The 20,438-nt window shown below is 48.4% G+C and overlaps 1 protein-coding gene across 2 annotated transcripts in view; it reads left to right on the top strand.

The window, feature by feature from the left end:
- LOC138492097 (E3 ubiquitin-protein ligase MARCHF5-like) overlaps positions 1-20,438 on the top strand; it is a 140,346-nt gene that overhangs the window by 112,189 nt on the left and 7,719 nt on the right. For both annotated transcript variants that reach the window (XM_069619063.1, XM_069619064.1), the window contains exons 3-4: positions 18,542-18,672; positions 20,007-20,190. In XM_069619063.1, coding sequence (XP_069475164.1) covers positions 18,542-18,672; positions 20,007-20,190 — 315 coding nt within the window. The remainder of the gene's footprint in view (positions 1-18,541; positions 18,673-20,006; positions 20,191-20,438) is intronic.

The raw sequence follows: 20,438 nt of genomic DNA, 5'->3' as shown, positions 1-20,438 counted from the left end.
GAGTTTGAGCTCCCCCACGGAAGAGAAAGTCCAAAGTGGGCATTGATTCTCGACATCATCCGACTCTGCCACCACCACCCCCCGATTTGCACGCGGGTACGGCTACCACGGCTATGGGCACCGACGAAGATGACTATTTCATCGTGGCTGACAGAGAAATGCCACACACGGACAAGCCCCATAGGCCCTCACCACCAGATGAAGTTGGATCCTTTCTTTCTGTCATGTCAAGGGCCTCTGAACTATTTCGGGGGGTTCCTGTGGAGATTACGAAAGAGGGTTTCCTGTACCAGTGGGGTGAGTCGAAAAGAAGGACCATGTCCATTCTGTTCCTAGACGACATCTGGGAGGAAGGATCTGGGAGGAAGGCCTAGCTCTAATGAAAAATCCAAGTACGGCTCTGACCAAGCGGGGCAGATTGGAGAAAAAGTACAGGGTGCCAGATTCAGCTTGCAGGTGTTTAAGGTCTCAGCCCTCGCCTGATTCGGTGGTCTAGGCCGCAGCCAGGAAACACCCAGCGAACCTGTCATCGGCAGCCATGGTGCCTCCGGACCAGGAGGGGGGAAGAGGCTAGATGCAATGGGCAAGAGGATCATTTATACGGCAGCCTCTACCACCAAAGCAGCTAACGCCCTAGCCATTTTATTCCAATAGAAATGGGAAATATGGTTCAAGTTGGGACCTATTCTGGACTTCCTGCCGAAGACAAGGTTGAGGCCCTAGAGCTCTTTCAGGAGGGGGAAGTGGCCTCGGATCACGGCGGCAGTGGACATTGTGGACATGGGTTTCCGCCAGATGGGGAATGGGGTGTCCCTGCATCGTCGAGGTTGGTTGAAGGCAATAAACGTCCACCAGCACGTTCAGACTAAGGTGCTGGATATGCCGCTCGACGGGGAGAACCTCTTTGGAAAGGCAGTCGACAAGTCTTTGCAGGCGATAAAGACCGACACAGAGACAGCACACTCCCGGGAACTTTGCAGCAGCAGCGATCGTCTTCCTTTCTCTGTTCCAGAGGAAAGCCAAGATGATCTTCCAAGGGTTATAATACCCCATACCGGCAGCCTTCATGTGCTTCCACTCAAGCGTACAGAGAGTGCTCTCAAGGCAGCAGAGGACTACGGCGGCGCCGCCCACAGGACAGAACCCTGACCCCCAAGCAGGCATGAACCGGCCTTGGCCTCAGGACCTCACCTATGCACCCCAGTGGGAGGCCGCCTGGGGAAGTTCGTCAGCACGTGGGAAAAGATCACCACCGAAGGATGGGTGCAGGTGTCCTCGTATCCCTCTGATTCAGCGACAGTAACACAGGCCCCAGCTTCTGCAAGAGGTGCGGGCCATGTTACAGAAGGGGGCAATAGAACCCATCCCCCAGCGTCTCTGGGGCTCCGAAGTATATTCCAGATACTTTCTGGTTCGAAAGAAGACTGGGGGTTGGAGGCCGATCCTTGATCTACGTCGTCTCAGCAAAAAGTCCCAAAGGTTCTGGATGGTCATGTTGCAACACATGCTTGGCCAGCTGGAACAAGGAGATTTTCGGATGTTGTTGGACCTGGAAAACACCTACTTCCAAATCCCCATTCACAAGAAACACTACAAGTTCCCATGATTCGTAGTTGTAGGTCAGCACTACCAGTTGAAGGCTCTGCCTTTCGGCCTGAAGTCAGCCCCAAGGGTGTTTACGAAGTCTGTGGGTCCGCTGGCAACACATCTGCGTCTACAAGGCATCCAAGTATACCCCTACCTGGATGACTGGCTGGTGCATTCCTGCTCACAATCTCTGGCAAGCAAGCACATGTCGAAGACCGTACGTCTACTGACGGAGTTGGGGTTCTCCATAAACTATTCAAAGTCTTGCTTGACGCCATCTCAGGACGCTCTGTTCCTATGTGCACAACTCAACACAGTGACATGTTTGGCGTCGGCGGTGAGAGCCATACAAGGCAAGGTGCATCGCTTGTTGTCGGCTCAGATGGAGACGGTTCGGTCCATCAAATCGTTGCTGGGCATGTTGTCCTCTTGCATCAGTCTTGTTCGCGTCTGCTATGGGCATAAATGGAAACGCTTCTCCCTGTGTTGCCGAACTCTGAAGATTAACCTGCTGCGTGTCATGGCCCCACAACTTCTAGCATACTTGCTTTCCTTGGCCAAAGCGGGACTGGCTCACACTTCTATCAAGGTGCATCTCGCCACCATATCCAGGTACACAAGGTCTCCGGGGAGACCTATACTGTGGTTTCAGACTCGTCAAGGAGTTCCTCAACTGACTCTTCAGGACTCTCTTACCTGTGAAGCTCCTGCCCCAGCTTGGGAGCTCAATGTAGTGCTAACTAAGCTCATGGGAGCTCCTTTTTCGAACCTATGCATCAGGTCCTGCTCAAGTTTCTCTCGTGGAAGACCTCTTTCCTCGTGGCTATCACATCGGCCAGGCAGGTCGGGATGTTTCAGGTCCTGTCTTGCAAGCAGCCTTAATTGTCTTTCCACGCTTCAAGGGTGATGCTCCGTACCCACCCCGCCTTCATGTCATAGGTACTGTCGTAATTCCACCTCAAGGAACCTGTGGTGTTACCCATCTTCTTCCTGAATCTGTCGTTGCCAGCGGAAATGGCCTTGCATTCGCTGGACGTTGCTCGTGCCTTGAAATTCTATGTGACACGTACAAAGACGTTTCGGGAGACTTCTCAGTTGTTTGTCAACTTTGGACCTGTAAATCAAGGAAAGGCCTTATAAAAGGCTTCCATCTCCAGGTGGCTTTCCGGCTGCATCATGCACTGTCATCGACTGGTGAGCAGGCCGCTGCCAGGCCGGCCGAGAGCCAACTCCACCAGAGCCATCGCAGCAACAACAGTGTTTCTTTCTGGTGTGCCCATGCTCGACATCTGCAGGGCTGCTACATGGAGGTCCACGCACACCTTCACATGGTTGTACTGCATTGACGGGAATTCCTGGGAGGAGTCCCGAGTCGGCCAAGCGGTGCTAAGAAACCTGTTTGTTTGAGGTGAGTCTGTTCCAGAGGTGAGTGTTATTGCTTCTGTGGAGCCTTGCCCCCTCCCATGGTTGTGTATATGTACTGCTATGTAATCGTTATTCATGAGCATGTGAATCCATGCCAGACCCCATGCACATGCAAACCCTCCCTGTCCCCTCTGTGGCTCTTCTTCATTCATACTGCCACTTCACGTGCTTACAAATCTAAAGGTGGCCACCATGGGTGGAGCTTACGGAGCGGACTGTCATTGGATGGGGGCAGTATGACCAAGAGGACAGTGACTGGTTTAGAGGAGAAATACAGTTTTGAAGTGAAAATGAAACTGTTTTCTTTTGCCGAGGATTCAAGCCTGACAAGGGGGAATATTCGTGAGCATGTGAATCCATCTCAGATCCATGTTGGAGAACAATCGTTACAGGAAAGTAACTTAAACCTTCGCATTCACCTGAAAAGGGATTAGCACTCCTCTTGGCTCCCTTTTCCAAACCTTGTCTCGCAACTGGAGTGGCAGGCATCTAGCCACGCTGTTATAGGGCGCTCCTTCGTGCAAACCCTCGGCGTCCTGGATTTCCCCAGCTGGTCTCGGGCAGCCACGGCTCCACAGCTCTCCTCCAAACTTGTTCAACCACTGAGTGCTTGGGTGCCTTTTATACTGTCCTGAGTATGTGACAGGCTGCAGGTGTTAAATGGTTAATATCAATTGCCTGACCTTGTTAGTGGGACATAGAAAATGAAGGTGTTGATGTGCCCTGATCTGCATCTTCTTCATCCCAGTAACATAGTGGTGTTTCTCATAGGAAGTCTGTACTCCTCCTGACTTCCGCTTCTTCGTCACAGTACTTAAGCAATGTTTGGGGGAAAGAGAAGAGTGTGCCTGAATACATCCTATGAAATCTGAGAGGGGTTGGGTAGGTCCCTATCAAGGAAGGGGGATACCATGCATTCCCAATCCCAGAGGACCCTCTACCCAGGTGATCCTCCCTCGCTTGTCACCCCCAGGGTTGGTATCCAAAAGCGATGGCCCTCCCCCGGCCACCTGTGTAGAAGATCCTCAGGGAGTAGGTTGGGAAAAGACCTTAGGTTTTTCACACTAGCCACCCCCTGAGTGTCCATCTCTCGTGCTGGGGTCTGGGGCAGGGCCTTGGTCCCTTCTATCGGCATCTCCAAGGGAGTAGCCAAACCACTGTTAGGGGAGTTTTCCCTAAAGTCTACCTGCAGGTGAGACCCTATAAAACTATCCCATGCTATACAGGCCCCAACTCCTAGTGTAAGTCTGTACTACCCAAAAGTTTGGTCGAATGGGCAAGATGTGAGCTGTAGCTAAGTACAGTGAACCCAGCAAATCCATTAGTCCAAAAAACTCTTGATGTGATAGTAAATCATAAATTTATTTTATATACACAAGGCAAGTAAATACTATTTTGGACTAACCAACACAAATCGAAAACATAAGCAACACTTCTTCAGGTGACTGCTTCAATAGAAGTGGCTCGCGCCAGCAATGAGCACAGTACAATTACAGTTTAATTAATTTGTAAAGTCACTCAGATAATGTTCTGTTGTAAGGAATAGGGTTAATGAGCACTAGCAACAGCAATCTACTACTGGAGTAATCTTGTTCAATGATTCTAGTACTTTAGCAGTCCATTCCCTAACTTAGTTAAGACTTCTCCAAAGTCATTTTAGGAGGGATGCAAAAGTCATGTAACAGCAAAAAAGGCCATGTTTTTAGTTACTTGAGGTAGAATGGTTTGATGGAAAAAGAGTTAATAGGGGCCTAGGAAAGGACTCCCTATGGGTGCACAAGCTGTTAGGCCTGGGCCCTGGGTATGGGCGAGCACCCAAACACCTAGTATCGCACTCCAGTCACACAGGAGCGACAATTGGGCTTGTGGTAAGTACTACCTTGAGCCCCACAGTGGCTGCTCCAAAGGCAATGCAGACTCTCTGTCCTGTCCAAGAAGAGAGCCCACATCAAGCCTGTCTCTTTTCGGCTTCTAACAGCACGGCTGAACTCTTTTAAATCTGCAAGGAGCTGGCCAATCCTTCTGCACTCTCCACCTTTCCTGTTCCCTCCCAAGCCCTCTGTATGGCTCTGGCTTCTCACTTCACCACAAAAACTCGGGACAGCCTGTCCTTGCTCTCCTCTTCCTCTCACTCTACCTCCCTCAGGCCGCCTCTTCCTCTCCTCCTCCTTTCTCCTCTTTCTCGCTGACAACACCTGACGATATTTCTAGACAAGTCTGATCTGTGAAAGTGTTGTCCAAACAAGTGCTACCCTTCTCCTCAAGAACCATCAAGGAACACTTGAACACCCTTGCTCCAGCCTTGGCTGATTTCTGCACTCTTTCACCTCTGGATCTTTCCCGTCTCTCCTCAAGCACTCCCTTGTGTACCCCCTCCTTAAAAAGCCTTCTGCCGATCCTTCCTGTCCGGCAAACTATCGCCCAATCTCCATCAGTCCTTTCCTGGGCAAAATCCTGGAAAAGCTGGCCATCTCCCAGCTTACTCTGCGCACTGTATCTGTTGGTTGTCTTCATGACCATCAGCCTGGCTTCAGAGCAGCCAGAGGCACAGAAACGGCTCTCCTAAACACCCGTGAAGATCTGTTGTCCTCATCCTCCTTGACCTTGCCTCTGCTTTTGACACGGTTAACCACACCATCCTGATCAATCGACTCCATGAGAACCTGCGCATCACTGATCAGGCCCAGGAGTGGTTGACCTCCTTTTGTATTTTGTATTTGGATTTTATTTGGATTTTATATAGCGCTTTAAGCCAAAGTGATGTACACATGATTAAACGGTACAATAAATGATAATTAGCAAAACATACTGTCAAATTTAGCCAGACTGAAGTAATTATGATCTCAAAGAGTCACAAAATACAGACTAAACAGAAATAGAATGAAGAGAAAGGGCAAGAGCATTCCAGTGCAATGGAGCCAGCAGGGAAAATGAATGAAAACGCGATTGAGCACAAGGACGATGAGGCTCAGCAAGGAGAAATTTGCAACAAGAACAAAGCGAGCAAGAAGGGGTGTAGAATGAAACTAGCGAAGAAAGGTAATCGGGAACCAGGACATAGAAAGATTTAAAGAGAAGGCACATGAAATTAAATCTGAGGTCAGACTGGAATGAAAGCCGCCGCGAGACAGAAGGGAAGAATAAATAGTCACAGGGTGGCTAAAAATGGAGTAGGCGAACAGAAGCGTTAAAAACAGATTTAAGAGGAGCTAGACGAGTAAGAGGGAGACCAAAAAGCGCAGAGGAGCAGTAGAAAAGGTCGAGAGAAAATTAGAGAAGGCATCGAGTTTAGTAACTTCAAACGTCAAGAAAGGCTTCCTCCTGGACCGACCTTCCCAGGTACAACTTAGGTCCTTTGTCTCTACCGCCTCTCTCTCCACATATGGTGTTCCTTAAGGCCCTACCCTCTCACCCTGGTTCTTCAATGTCTACTTGGCCCCTTTGGCCCACCTCTACCTTCTCCTCCAACTTTCATTGTTATGCGGATGACACTCGGCTCTCTTTCAGGCTCCCCTCTGCCTCCTCTCCACTCTCAACTCATTCCTGGATTGTCTATCCGCGATTCAGAATTGGTGCACCTCCAATGATCTCTGCCTTAATACCAGAAAGACTGAGATCCTTCTCATTGGGACCCCTTCTCCCGCTTTCCCGCTCTCACTCTGCCTTCCCTCCGTGGGCCGTCTTCCTACGCCTTCCTGTGAGGCAAAAACCCTTGGTGTCATGTTTCGACTCCACTCTCCCCTTCTCTCCTCACATCATGGACCTTGCCAAGAAGGCCCACTACCAACTGCACCTCCTCAGAGGTATTCTTCCTTTTCTCAGTTTCCCCCCGAAGCTCACTGTCTCCAGAGCCCTGGTTCTCTCTAGGCGCTCTACTGCTCTTTCAGCGACAGTAACACAGGCCCCAGCTTCTGCAAGAGGTGCGGGCCATGTTACAGAAGGGGGCAATAGAACCCATCCCCCAGCGTCTCTGGGGCTCCGAAGTATATTCCAGATACTTTCTGGTTCGAAAGAAGACTGGGGGTTGGAGGCCGATCCTTGATCTACGTCGTCTCAGCAAAAAGTCCCAAAGGTTCTGGATGGTCATGTTGCAACACATGCTTGGCCAGCTGGAACAAGGAGATTTTCGGATGTTGTTGGACCTGGAAAACACCTACTTCCAAATCCCCATTCACAAGAAACACTACAAGTTCCCATGATTCGTAGTTGTAGGTCAGCACTACCAGTTGAAGGCTCTGCCTTTCGGCCTGAAGTCAGCCCCAAGGGTGTTTACGAAGTCTGTGGGTCCGCTGGCAACACATCTGCGTCTACAAGGCATCCAAGTATACCCCTACCTGGATGACTGGCTGGTGCATTCCTGCTCACAATCTCTGGCAAGCAAGCACATGTCGAAGACCGTACGTCTACTGACGGAGTTGGGGTTCTCCATAAACTATTCAAAGTCTTGCTTGACGCCATCTCAGGACGCTCTGTTCCTATGTGCACAACTCAACACAGTGACATGTTTGGCGTCGGCGGTGAGAGCCATACAAGGCAAGGTGCATCGCTTGTTGTCGGCTCAGATGGAGACGGTTCGGTCCATCAAATCGTTGCTGGGCATGTTGTCCTCTTGCATCAGTCTTGTTCGCGTCTGCTATGGGCATAAATGGAAACGCTTCTCCCTGTGTTGCCGAACTCTGAAGATTAACCTGCTGCGTGTCATGGCCCCACAACTTCTAGCATACTTGCTTTCCTTGGCCAAAGCGGGACTGGCTCACACTTCTATCAAGGTGCATCTCGCCACCATATCCAGGTACACAAGGTCTCCGGGGAGACCTATACTGTGGTTTCAGACTCGTCAAGGAGTTCCTCAACTGACTCTTCAGGACTCTCTTACCTGTGAAGCTCCTGCCCCAGCTTGGGAGCTCAATGTAGTGCTAACTAAGCTCATGGGAGCTCCTTTTTCGAACCTATGCATCAGGTCCTGCTCAAGTTTCTCTCGTGGAAGACCTCTTTCCTCGTGGCTATCACATCGGCCAGGCAGGTCGGGATGTTTCAGGTCCTGTCTTGCAAGCAGCCTTAATTGTCTTTCCACGCTTCAAGGGTGATGCTCCGTACCCACCCCGCCTTCATGTCATAGGTACTGTCGTAATTCCACCTCAAGGAACCTGTGGTGTTACCCATCTTCTTCCTGAATCTGTCGTTGCCAGCGGAAATGGCCTTGCATTCGCTGGACGTTGCTCGTGCCTTGAAATTCTATGTGACACGTACAAAGACGTTTCGGGAGACTTCTCAGTTGTTTGTCAACTTTGGACCTGTAAATCAAGGAAAGGCCTTATAAAAGGCTTCCATCTCCAGGTGGCTTTCCGGCTGCATCATGCACTGTCATCGACTGGTGAGCAGGCCGCTGCCAGGCCGGCCGAGAGCCAACTCCACCAGAGCCATCGCAGCAACAACAGTGTTTCTTTCTGGTGTGCCCATGCTCGACATCTGCAGGGCTGCTACATGGAGGTCCACGCACACCTTCACATGGTTGTACTGCATTGACGGGAATTCCTGGGAGGAGTCCCGAGTCGGCCAAGCGGTGCTAAGAAACCTGTTTGTTTGAGGTGAGTCTGTTCCAGAGGTGAGTGTTATTGCTTCTGTGGAGCCTTGCCCCCTCCCATGGTTGTGTATATGTACTGCTATGTAATCGTTATTCATGAGCATGTGAATCCATGCCAGACCCCATGCACATGCAAACCCTCCCTGTCCCCTCTGTGGCTCTTCTTCATTCATACTGCCACTTCACGTGCTTACAAATCTAAAGGTGGCCACCATGGGTGGAGCTTACGGAGCGGACTGTCATTGGATGGGGGCAGTATGACCAAGAGGACAGTGACTGGTTTAGAGGAGAAATACAGTTTTGAAGTGAAAATGAAACTGTTTTCTTTTGCCGAGGATTCAAGCCTGACAAGGGGGAATATTCGTGAGCATGTGAATCCATCTCAGATCCATGTTGGAGAACAATCGTTACAGGAAAGTAACTTAAACCTTCGCATTCACCTGAAAAGGGATTAGCACTCCTCTTGGCTCCCTTTTCCAAACCTTGTCTCGCAACTGGAGTGGCAGGCATCTAGCCACGCTGTTATAGGGCGCTCCTTCGTGCAAACCCTCGGCGTCCTGGATTTCCCCAGCTGGTCTCGGGCAGCCACGGCTCCACAGCTCTCCTCCAAACTTGTTCAACCACTGAGTGCTTGGGTGCCTTTTATACTGTCCTGAGTATGTGACAGGCTGCAGGTGTTAAATGGTTAATATCAATTGCCTGACCTTGTTAGTGGGACATAGAAAATGAAGGTGTTGATGTGCCCTGATCTGCATCTTCTTCATCCCAGTAACATAGTGGTGTTTCTCATAGGAAGTCTGTACTCCTCCTGACTTCCGCTTCTTCGTCACAGTACTTAAGCAATGTTTGGGGGAAAGAGAAGAGTGTGCCTGAATACATCCTATGAAATCTGAGAGGGGTTGGGTAGGTCCCTATCAAGGAAGGGGGATACCATGCATTCCCAATCCCAGAGGACCCTCTACCCAGGTGATCCTCCCTCGCTTGTCACCCCCAGGGTTGGTATCCAAAAGCGATGGCCCTCCCCCGGCCACCTGTGTAGAAGATCCTCAGGGAGTAGGTTGGGAAAAGACCTTAGGTTTTTCACACTAGCCACCCCCTGAGTGTCCATCTCTCGTGCTGGGGTCTGGGGCAGGGCCTTGGTCCCTTCTATCGGCATCTCCAAGGGAGTAGCCAAACCACTGTTAGGGGAGTTTTCCCTAAAGTCTACCTGCAGGTGAGACCCTATAAAACTATCCCATGCTATACAGGCCCCAACTCCTAGTGTAAGTCTGTACTACCCAAAAGTTTGGTCGAATGGGCAAGATGTGAGCTGTAGCTAAGTACAGTGAACCCAGCAAATCCATTAGTCCAAAAAACTCTTGATGTGATAGTAAATCATAAATTTATTTTATATACACAAGGCAAGTAAATACTATTTTGGACTAACCAACACAAATCGAAAACATAAGCAACACTTCTTCAGGTGACTGCTTCAATAGAAGTGGCTCGCGCCAGCAATGAGCACAGTACAATTACAGTTTAATTAATTTGTAAAGTCACTCAGATAATGTTCTGTTGTAAGGAATAGGGTTAATGAGCACTAGCAACAGCAATCTACTACTGGAGTAATCTTGTTCAATGATTCTAGTACTTTAGCAGTCCATTCCCTAACTTAGTTAAGACTTCTCCAAAGTCATTTTAGGAGGGATGCAAAAGTCATGTAACAGCAAAAAAGGCCATGTTTTTAGTTACTTGAGGTAGAATGGTTTGATGGAAAAAGAGTTAATAGGGGCCTAGGAAAGGACTCCCTATGGGTGCACAAGCTGTTAGGCCTGGGCCCTGGGTATGGGCGAGCACCCAAACACCTAGTATCGCACTCCAGTCACACAGGAGCGACAATTGGGCTTGTGGTAAGTACTACCTTGAGCCCCACAGTGGCTGCTCCAAAGGCAATGCAGACTCTCTGTCCTGTCCAAGAAGAGAGCCCACATCAAGCCTGTCTCTTTTCGGCTTCTAACAGCACGGCTGAACTCTTTTAAATCTGCAAGGAGCTGGCCAATCCTTCTGCACTCTCCACCTTTCCTGTTCCCTCCCAAGCCCTCTGTATGGCTCTGGCTTCTCACTTCACCACAAAAACTCGGGACAGCCTGTCCTTGCTCTCCTCTTCCTCTCACTCTACCTCCCTCAGGCCGCCTCTTCCTCTCCTCCTCCTTTCTCCTCTTTCTCGCTGACAACACCTGACGATATTTCTAGACAAGTCTGATCTGTGAAAGTGTTGTCCAAACAAGTGCTACCCTTCTCCTCAAGAACCATCAAGGAACACTTGAACACCCTTGCTCCAGCCTTGGCTGATTTCTGCACTCTTTCACCTCTGGATCTTTCCCGTCTCTCCTCAAGCACTCCCTTGTGTACCCCCTCCTTAAAAAGCCTTCTGCCGATCCTTCCTGTCCGGCAAACTATCGCCCAATCTCCATCAGTCCTTTCCTGGGCAAAATCCTGGAAAAGCTGGCCATCTCCCAGCTTACTCTGCGCACTGTATCTGTTGGTTGTCTTCATGACCATCAGCCTGGCTTCAGAGCAGCCAGAGGCACAGAAACGGCTCTCCTAAACACCCGTGAAGATCTGTTGTCCTCATCCTCCTTGACCTTGCCTCTGCTTTTGACACGGTTAACCACACCATCCTGATCAATCGACTCCATGAGAACCTGCGCATCACTGATCAGGCCCAGGAGTGGTTGACCTCCTTTTGTATTTTGTATTTGGATTTTATTTGGATTTTATATAGCGCTTTAAGCCAAAGTGATGTACACATGATTAAACGGTACAATAAATGATAATTAGCAAAACATACTGTCAAATTTAGCCAGACTGAAGTAATTATGATCTCAAAGAGTCACAAAATACAGACTAAACAGAAATAGAATGAAGAGAAAGGGCAAGAGCATTCCAGTGCAATGGAGCCAGCAGGGAAAATGAATGAAAACGCGATTGAGCACAAGGACGATGAGGCTCAGCAAGGAGAAATTTGCAACAAGAACAAAGCGAGCAAGAAGGGGTGTAGAATGAAACTAGCGAAGAAAGGTAATCGGGAACCAGGACATAGAAAGATTTAAAGAGAAGGCACATGAAATTAAATCTGAGGTCAGACTGGAATGAAAGCCGCCGCGAGACAGAAGGGAAGAATAAATAGTCACAGGGTGGCTAAAAATGGAGTAGGCGAACAGAAGCGTTAAAAACAGATTTAAGAGGAGCTAGACGAGTAAGAGGGAGACCAAAAAGCGCAGAGGAGCAGTAGAAAAGGTCGAGAGAAAATTAGAGAAGGCATCGAGTTTAGTAACTTCAAACGTCAAGAAAGGCTTCCTCCTGGACCGACCTTCCCAGGTACAACTTAGGTCCTTTGTCTCTACCGCCTCTCTCTCCACATATGGTGTTCCTTAAGGCCCTACCCTCTCACCCTGGTTCTTCAATGTCTACTTGGCCCCTTTGGCCCACCTCTACCTTCTCCTCCAACTTTCATTGTTATGCGGATGACACTCGGCTCTCTTTCAGGCTCCCCTCTGCCTCCTCTCCACTCTCAACTCATTCCTGGATTGTCTATCCGCGATTCAGAATTGGTGCACCTCCAATGATCTCTGCCTTAATACCAGAAAGACTGAGATCCTTCTCATTGGGACCCCTTCTCCCGCTTTCCCGCTCTCACTCTGCCTTCCCTCCGTGGGCCGTCTTCCTACGCCTTCCTGTGAGGCAAAAACCCTTGGTGTCATGTTTCGACTCCACTCTCCCCTTCTCTCCTCACATCATGGACCTTGCCAAGAAGGCCCACTACCAACTGCACCTCCTCAGAGGTATTCTTCCTTTTCTCAGTTTCCCCCCGAAGCTCACTGTCTCCAGAGCCCTGGTTCTCTCTAGGCGCTCTACTGCAACAGCTTCTTTCTCAATCTGACTTCCTCTACTCCTCTACAACTAATCCAGAACAGTACTGTGAGATCCTTGGCCACAAGCCCAGGGACCATATCTCTCCAGCCCTGAAATATGTCCCCTGGCTCCCGGTGGCTGCAAGGATCAAGTTAAAGACCTCTGCATTGTCCACAAGGCTTTCTGGGGCCGGTGCCCGCACTACATCCAACTCTCTCTTCCAAAATACCTTCCTTCTCGAGCCCTTCGCTTCTCCAGACAGAGAGTGGGGGGGTAGATCTCCCTCCTCTGCAAGGGCCTCCCTCTGGAATGCCCTCCCTGCCATTCTCAAACTTGAGCCAGACCACCTGAAGTTCTGGAAGCAGCTCAAGACCTTCCTTTTCTCCTCTGCTTTCTCTCTTTCCCTCCCCTGCAGACCTACTTGTCTGTTGTGCCAACTGGTTGCTTGGCTACCTTTAGACTCACACTGGGTACCAGGCTCCTCCATGATCAGTCTCCCCTGCACTGCCTACGGGCCTACCACGCACTTAGGGGATCTAACTGTAACCCCCCACATTCCCCTGCCTCCTTGCACTTACCCAGAGCCGCGCTGCCCTCGCTGCACTTATTCAGAGCATTGCTGCCATGATTGCACTTCCTTCACCCTGGCACTTCCCCCCTCTCCTTTCCCCCTGCACTTTGCGTCGGCACCCTTGCAAAATCTGAATGACACTAGGCCTAGTAAGATAATTTGTCTTGTCCTCCCCCTGTCTTCCCTCCCTTGTCGCGCCTAGAAACTTGTGTACAGGCACATTATAAATGACATATATCATATCATACCTTAGGATGATTGAAGAAAATGCAGCTGGATTCTTTCCGGTGCAGCAGTGATGGACCCGGTCTCCTGTTTCTTCGGTCTGCTGACGAAAGGACGGACTCTGGAAGGGGTGTTGCAGCAGCAGTTGCAAGAAAAGAACCTCAGCAAGCAATTGTTCGGTCTGTGGTTTTGGCACCTTTTTGCAAGCTCCAACAGTGAATGGTTACTGCCCAGACGATCCGCCTCGATTCGGCAGTCCTGCAGTCTGGTGAGGGGACTTTGAGGAGTGGGATCTTGCTTCTGGAGGTCCAACTGGAGCTCACCTAAGTTCTGGGGGGGATTTGTGCACTGGAAGACGATGCACTGCAATAGAGTCGGAGGTCCCTTGGTATTCGTGGTTTGCAGCCCTGGAAGGTCACAGCACTTCGGGGGATGGCTCGTTCTGCAGCTCATCTTATTGCTAGTTGGTCTCCCCAGCCAAAGGTGAAGGAGTCCTCTCCGGAGCACCTCTGACGATCCAAAAACTGGGTCAGGGCAGCAGGGGTCTCTTTGCGGTTACTGGAAGGTTACTGCCAGTCTCTGGTCATCTTCTGCTTTGGATCTTGTGTTCCAGTGGTCAACTTGCCTTCTGCCTCAGGAACATCACCTTTTATCAGGATTTCCCATTCATTCCTCTGCAATTTACAAAAAGCGGTGGGTGGCGGTATAATCAGGAAAGCCAGCCCCCCAGTGGAACTGGTTCCATTCAGGCACATCAGCAGAAAAAGGACAGGTGGGTTTCCGGTTCCTACCCTGCTTCCTGTCCTCACAGACACACTGGAGCCGTGGCGGGCTACACAAAGGGTTCCCGCCAGAGGCAAAAGTCACATTCAGACCTCCCCCTCCCAGAATGGTGGATGAAGGGATAACAAAAGACATCCACACAAGAAATGGTGTAAAAAGAAGGCAGCCACCATGTGAGAACGTAGGTGACCCTCCTGTGCATACCGGCTGCTGTGAATAGAGCCTGCTGTAGAAAAAGACACAAATCGGTAGTCACTGTAATCGGGGGATACTAGGTATCCCCTAAGCACTCCACATAAGTTGGGGTCTGCTGATCACTCAATAGTAAAAGGTTTAGGAAGAATAAAAAAGTATTCCTCTTTCTTCAAGAACAATAATTCTCTGGGAAAATAAAAGAATATTAAAGGAGAACCCAAAGGGTCCCCAGAAAAAGTGAAAAACGGATGCCTTTAAGAGATATGGATGAATGCAAGAGTCTATAAAAATGAGGTGAAACATAAGAACAAAGTTCCCCTGGTTAGAGCAAATAAGAATGAAAGAGGGGAAAAATGCTCCCCTCATTCAGGAGAACAAGAAAAAGGTCCAGAGGTCCATCAAAAAGTGCTGGTGGCCTCACTAGGATAGGGGATTGAGCATAAAACTGCTAAATCTCCCTAAAACCCACCATCCATGCACGGCACTTGTGGGTCTCCCACTATCAGAGGCGGTTGAAACATCAGACCTAAAGGACCCTCTGTGTAGTTAGCGCGCAATATTGGTCCCATTAAGAAGCAATAGGGCCTCATCCCCATTTTCTTTCTCTTTTTCATTTTGCTGCTCGCCCAGCCGCAACAATGTACAAGGTCCTTAGAACATGTCATAAGGGGAACTTGGAGACGGCGAATGCCTGGACAGAGGAGCTGGGTGAAGTGATTGACCAAAAATGCTGGCTGCGTTGCTGTGGTAATGTGAGGCTTGTGTGCATGGACTGGGGCTTAAGAGCGTTGCAAACCAAGCTTCTATTTAGAGCCTTTTGGACGCCAGTGCGTCTGTTTAAGCGACACTTGTTGGAAAATGATCTGTGCTGGAAATGCAAACAAGCAAGAGGTACCTTAAGTCATCAAATCTGGTTCTGTCCCAAGACTAAGGTATTCTGGGAGGGAGTTTGTGAGAGATTAGGTTTGGTGGTGAGCTGCACCATTCCAATGGTTGCGTCTCTCTAGTACTGGGTGATGTGTCATTGTTAGAGGATGTTGACTTTAGAAAGAAAATGTGGTTCCTTAGGGCCTGTATGATTGCGAAAAAGATGATTCTTAGGGCTTGGAAGTCGTCCACCTCTTTTTGCATCGATGAGTGGGTGGATGAGTTGCTTACGATCTCCACCTATGAAAAGGCAATTTGCAAATTGAAAGGAGAGACTGAAAAGTTTATGGACATATGGGGGATCTTTCTCAATGTGTATGGTTAAAGTCTCGTGGTGACTCAATATGCTGGTGTGTTTTGTTCAAATTCACTATTACCCTGAAATGTATTCCGATTTGCTCTTATGCTAGCCAAGATCATGCCATGTTACGTGGGGATGTGTTTATTGATTATTTATAAATTGTACTACCAAATGATAGAGTTAGATATTCTTCTGTTTCTTTCTCTTCTCCTTTTCTGGTCTCTTTTCAATTTTCTCTCTTCTTCTACTTTTTCTCCTTATTTATGTTGTGTTATGCATTATGAGATGATTTGTTCTTCTTTTTCTTCTCTTTTGGACTCAATCTTGTGACCAGGTTTGTAATTTTATGAAGTTTGTTTATTTCTAAATGTATTGCAAACTTTATTGGTGAAAATAAAAATGATAAAACATTTTCTATCTCCACTTGCTAAGTTTGCTGCACAACAATGCCATTATGTCCATTGTGACCCAGCGACCGTGAATCCCATCTTCTGTGATGGCTGCTTTATGCCACCACCCATAGGAGCAGGAAATACTTCATCCAGAATCTTAATTACATTTGCAGCACCTGTGCTTTCACCGTTAATCAACTAGTTGGCTTCAATGGCTGCAAAGCGCTCCCTCAGCCAGGCATCCGAGGTGGACTTACTCCTTGGGTCGTATATTCCATTGTCACAACTTAATACAATTTGATATCCGCGGGAGAGAGGGGTTAGTAAATAAGCTCACCTTGACGAGCCCGCCAATAGAGAATAAACAGTCTCTGCTGCACTCCGACCTTTGCCCAAGTCCGTCCCTGGACACGGATACTGACATTTGGCCAAACTTCGCGTGTACATCGTAATTGTAATTCCATGGGGGCAGGGCTCCAAATTAAAGCAGCAACAGTGCTTCCTATTCGGACCAGCACCAACAGCCTTCTGCGATCACAGTGGTGGACACACTGACCCTTGGCCGCACTCACTCCGGCATTAGGGTTTTCAAGTCTGAGGCTTCTCAGTAAGAGCTAAAAGATCACTTTGCCCGCCTTAAACTCTCAAAAGGGTGCAGAGAAACCAATTTGCCAACTATTCAATGTGCTTAAATAGGCTATACTCCAGGACTTGGATGAATAGCCCGCAGTAGTTTGGGGTGGGTGCCCCTTTGTAATACAGCCTCTGCAGCCAGTTCATTTTTTGTTTTGTCTTTATTGAGCAGGTTCATGCACCCTTCTTATTTCATTTTACTCCCACCCCTGTCTTCATCAAGGAAACTTCAAAGGGCAAAGAATACAGCAGTAGCTGCTTTGTTTCCAACTGTTTCACATGGCAACTTGTTGCCTATTTTAAGATGTTTGTAGTGAATGTCAATGGGCAAGTGTGGGAGAGAATAGCTGTGCAGTGGGATAGAAGGGGAAACTAAGGGGAACAGGAATACCTTAAATTATAGTGCACACGTACCCATTTTTGCTGTGAATCCTGATTTGCCTTAAAATGTGTTGGCGTCCCAACACACTTCTAAAAGTCATTGTGTCCAGTGTTTTCAGAAAAGGCTGGAAGCAATTATTATCAGAGAACATCTGAATGTGTGCAGGCCCGACTATACTTATCGACCATTTCGGTTTGTGATGGATGAACAGTATAAACAGATAAACAGATGAATCCACTAGTTTTCTGGAGACATTGGGGAACTGCTTTTTTAACAGGTGACATTGTACACTAAAAAATACCACCACCAATAGTGATTTGGTTTGTCTGTTATGCATCTTTTTCTCTACGATAGTAGCCCATGTAGTGGCATTGTAGTGCCATCAATGATCCAGATGTAAAAAAAATGAACAAGCGGAAGGTTCTACACAGTCCAGGTCACGAGAGCCGCAGCGGACCACCTCCAATTATGTTGAACCATTCTGTATGCGACCAGAGTTCTGCTGCTTGTACTTATAATAGAGTAAACCACTAGGAACCAGACAGCACGTTAGCATATGTTGAACAAAAGAATTTCTAACAGAACATCTCTTCCTTCTTGTGTCTGTGATTTTCTTTTTGATCGGTCCCATTCTTGTTGTTCATGTGTCTCCATTTCAACATTTGTCCTCCACTTTGTGCCGACATGTGTTTTCTTGTAGCTATCCCTTTTGTTGTGTTTACTTAACTTTCCTGTGTCTGTTCTCTTATCTTTGGTCATTGCTTGCTTTTTCTCGCTCACTCCTTTACCTCTATCCCTGTGTGTTGCCCCCCTCTCTTCCTCGGTCATGTTCGCTCTTCTCCCTCCCTCTCGGTCATGTTCGCTCGTCTCTCTCTCTCCCGGTCATCTGTCTGTCTGTCTGTCTCTCCCTCTCTCTCTCTCCTTCAGGGCCATGCTCTCTCGCTTTCTCTCTCTCGCTTCTTCAGTCCCCCCCCCCCGCACCCCAGGTCTTGTTCGCTCCTCTCGGTCATGTTCGCTCCTCTGGCTTTCTCGCTCTCCCTCTGTCATGTTTGCTGCGCTCACCCTCCATCCCTCAGGTCAAGTCTGCTGTCCTCCCTTCTGCCTCCCTCAGGTCAAGTTTGCTGCCCTCCCTTCTCCCTCCCTCGGTCATGCTTGGTCCCCTTTCCCTCTGTTCCCCTCCTCCCCCACCCGTTCTGGGATTCTAGCACTTCATGTGCTCCTCCTTCAGACCGTGCTGATGCATCTCTGCATCCAATATGCATGTTGCTAGTAACATGTATTTGTATGTCTTCTTGTATCAGCACCCCTTCTCTGTGCTGATGTGTCTTCTACTTGCATGCCTGTGTCTTTTTCTGTTTCATTGTACTCTCCTCTCTGCTGACAGGCCTCTCTGTTTACTTGTCATCCCCTGGCTCTGTTTTCATTGGTTGCATCTGTGAGATCTCAATTCTCCTGTGTCTTTAGTTGTGTGATGAGGTGTCTGCTACCCTGCATCCCCCTTTTTTGTGCTAGCATTTCTGATTGTGTCCCCTCTCTCTGCTGACATGTTTCGACTTCTGACTTATTTCTGTTTCCTGTGCGGCTGTGTCTAACTTTTTGCATCTGTGCTCATCTCTCTGCTATTGTATCTTCCCCTTTCTAGGTCCACTGGTTTACTTCCTGCAGCAGGTGGACCGAATTCTGTCCAAAGTTAGCCCATTTGCTGCTGCTGGAATTGTGGTGGGGACAGTGTACTGGTCCGCGGTTACCTATGGCGCTGTCACAGTCATGCAGGTAAGGCATGCGTTTAGCGTGCCCCTACAGAGGTTACACTCCCTGCCAGAAGTAGCCTGTTCTCTTCATGGTACAGGGGGCTGCTGATTAACTGTTTGCTACAAGTACTTCTCCCTGAATATATCTAAAAATGTGATTGAATTTATTAAATAGTGAAACCTGTGAAGTATCCTGTGGATCCCTCACTGAAACCCTGCCTAAAGTCTCCTCGCAGGTGGCCGGGGGAAGGCAGACGCTTCATGATCCTAATCCTGGGGGTGGTGCACTGCGGGAGGATCACCTGGGAGGAGACCGGGCCCAGGGTAGTGAGGAGATTCCGTGGAATGAGGCACAGTATTTTTCCTCTGGAAGGAAGAATCTTCCCAAGGTACCAAAAGAGGCAATGACTTATTGTCATTTGAATGTCGTTGACCCTCATATTAAATCTCATGGTATGGACACACGTATTGTAAAATTTGAGCAAACCTTACCGAAGGAAAGATCCTTTTGGGTATCCCAAACTAAACACCTTCCTCACTCCCAAATGGATAATGTAAAGGAATATGGAAATGTCGTCAATAAATTACCTTCATATATAAAAGATTACAAATAATTACCAAAAATAGTCCTACTCGCCAACCATGCTTGTCTGTTGGGAGAGGCAATATCCCTCCCTTGGGAAGCCTTCCTGTGGGTTGTATGCTATTGAAAAAACACTTTTCTGCTAAGCCAGATGTATATTAGTACCAAGAAGCCATCCAAATGGTGAAAATTGTGCTTGAAAGAAAACTGCTGAACATTGACAACCGGTTCAGATGCAGAGGTTTGTTGAAGTTTGTAGCACGAAACAAACTGAATGCTGTAAAATAGGCTTATAGAATTATTACAGAAGGTGATCAAGGTATGCACCAACATGAGTAGCATAAAATATGCCATGGTATGATGAAACATTGTACTTCTCTGTAGCTATTCTCAGCAGATCGATTGCTTGTCACTAAAATAGACATGTGTGTGTTTGTTTTGGATGACTTAGTGAGCAGTGTCGGGCGTATTATGATTAGGCCATTTGTGTGCATGACTTACATTGGGTGACTTGAGGCTCTAGCTTTGGCCTCCTTCTGCTCTGTACGCTTCCCTGTGGGTTTACCGGATGCGCAGGCTTGTTGAAGACCACTTGACGCAAAAATTTACTGAAGCATTGTTCTGCTGTTGCTCTTACCTTTGTATCCAGTATTTGTGTTTCACATCTAGCCCAGATCTCTTATCTCTCTTCTTTGTGGGGATTGAGTGGGTTTGGAACACCTTGCTGATGACATCACCTGATATGCTTTACAATTTTTCTCTGTACTCGACAGGTGGTTGGTCACAAGAAAGGTCTGGATGTGATGGAGCGTGCAGACCCCCTCTTCCTGCTCATGGGCCTTCCCACAATTCCCATCATGCTGGTATTAGGCAAGATGATCCGCTGGGAAGACTACGTGCTGCGGATGTGGCACAAATACTCCAGCAAATTGCAAGCTCTCAATGCTCTGCTGTTAGGTAATATTTCTACCTGAAATAAGGAATTATGCCTTGGTATAAAGGCAAAATTGATTACAAAATGTACTGCAAGTAATCTCATTATAGCGAGAGATGCTAGCAATAATGCTGAAAAAAAACTCTACCCCTGGTGATTGACGACGAAGTATTGTGCCTTTAGCTGTTGGCCCTGGCAAGGAGTGCAACTTGAGTAGAACTACGACCCTGTGGAGTGAGAGTCTAATAGGGCTGCAATAGAGGCTGTGTTA

Source organism: Ambystoma mexicanum, chromosome 10 (genome assembly GCF_040938575.1).
Source record: "Ambystoma mexicanum isolate Mex_15411 chromosome 10, UKY_AmexF1_1, whole genome shotgun sequence".
Lineage (NCBI taxonomy): Eukaryota > Metazoa > Chordata > Amphibia > Caudata > Ambystomatidae > Ambystoma > Ambystoma mexicanum.
The sequence above is the reverse complement of the archived record's forward strand: the minus strand, read 5'-3'. Positions and strand labels throughout refer to the sequence as shown.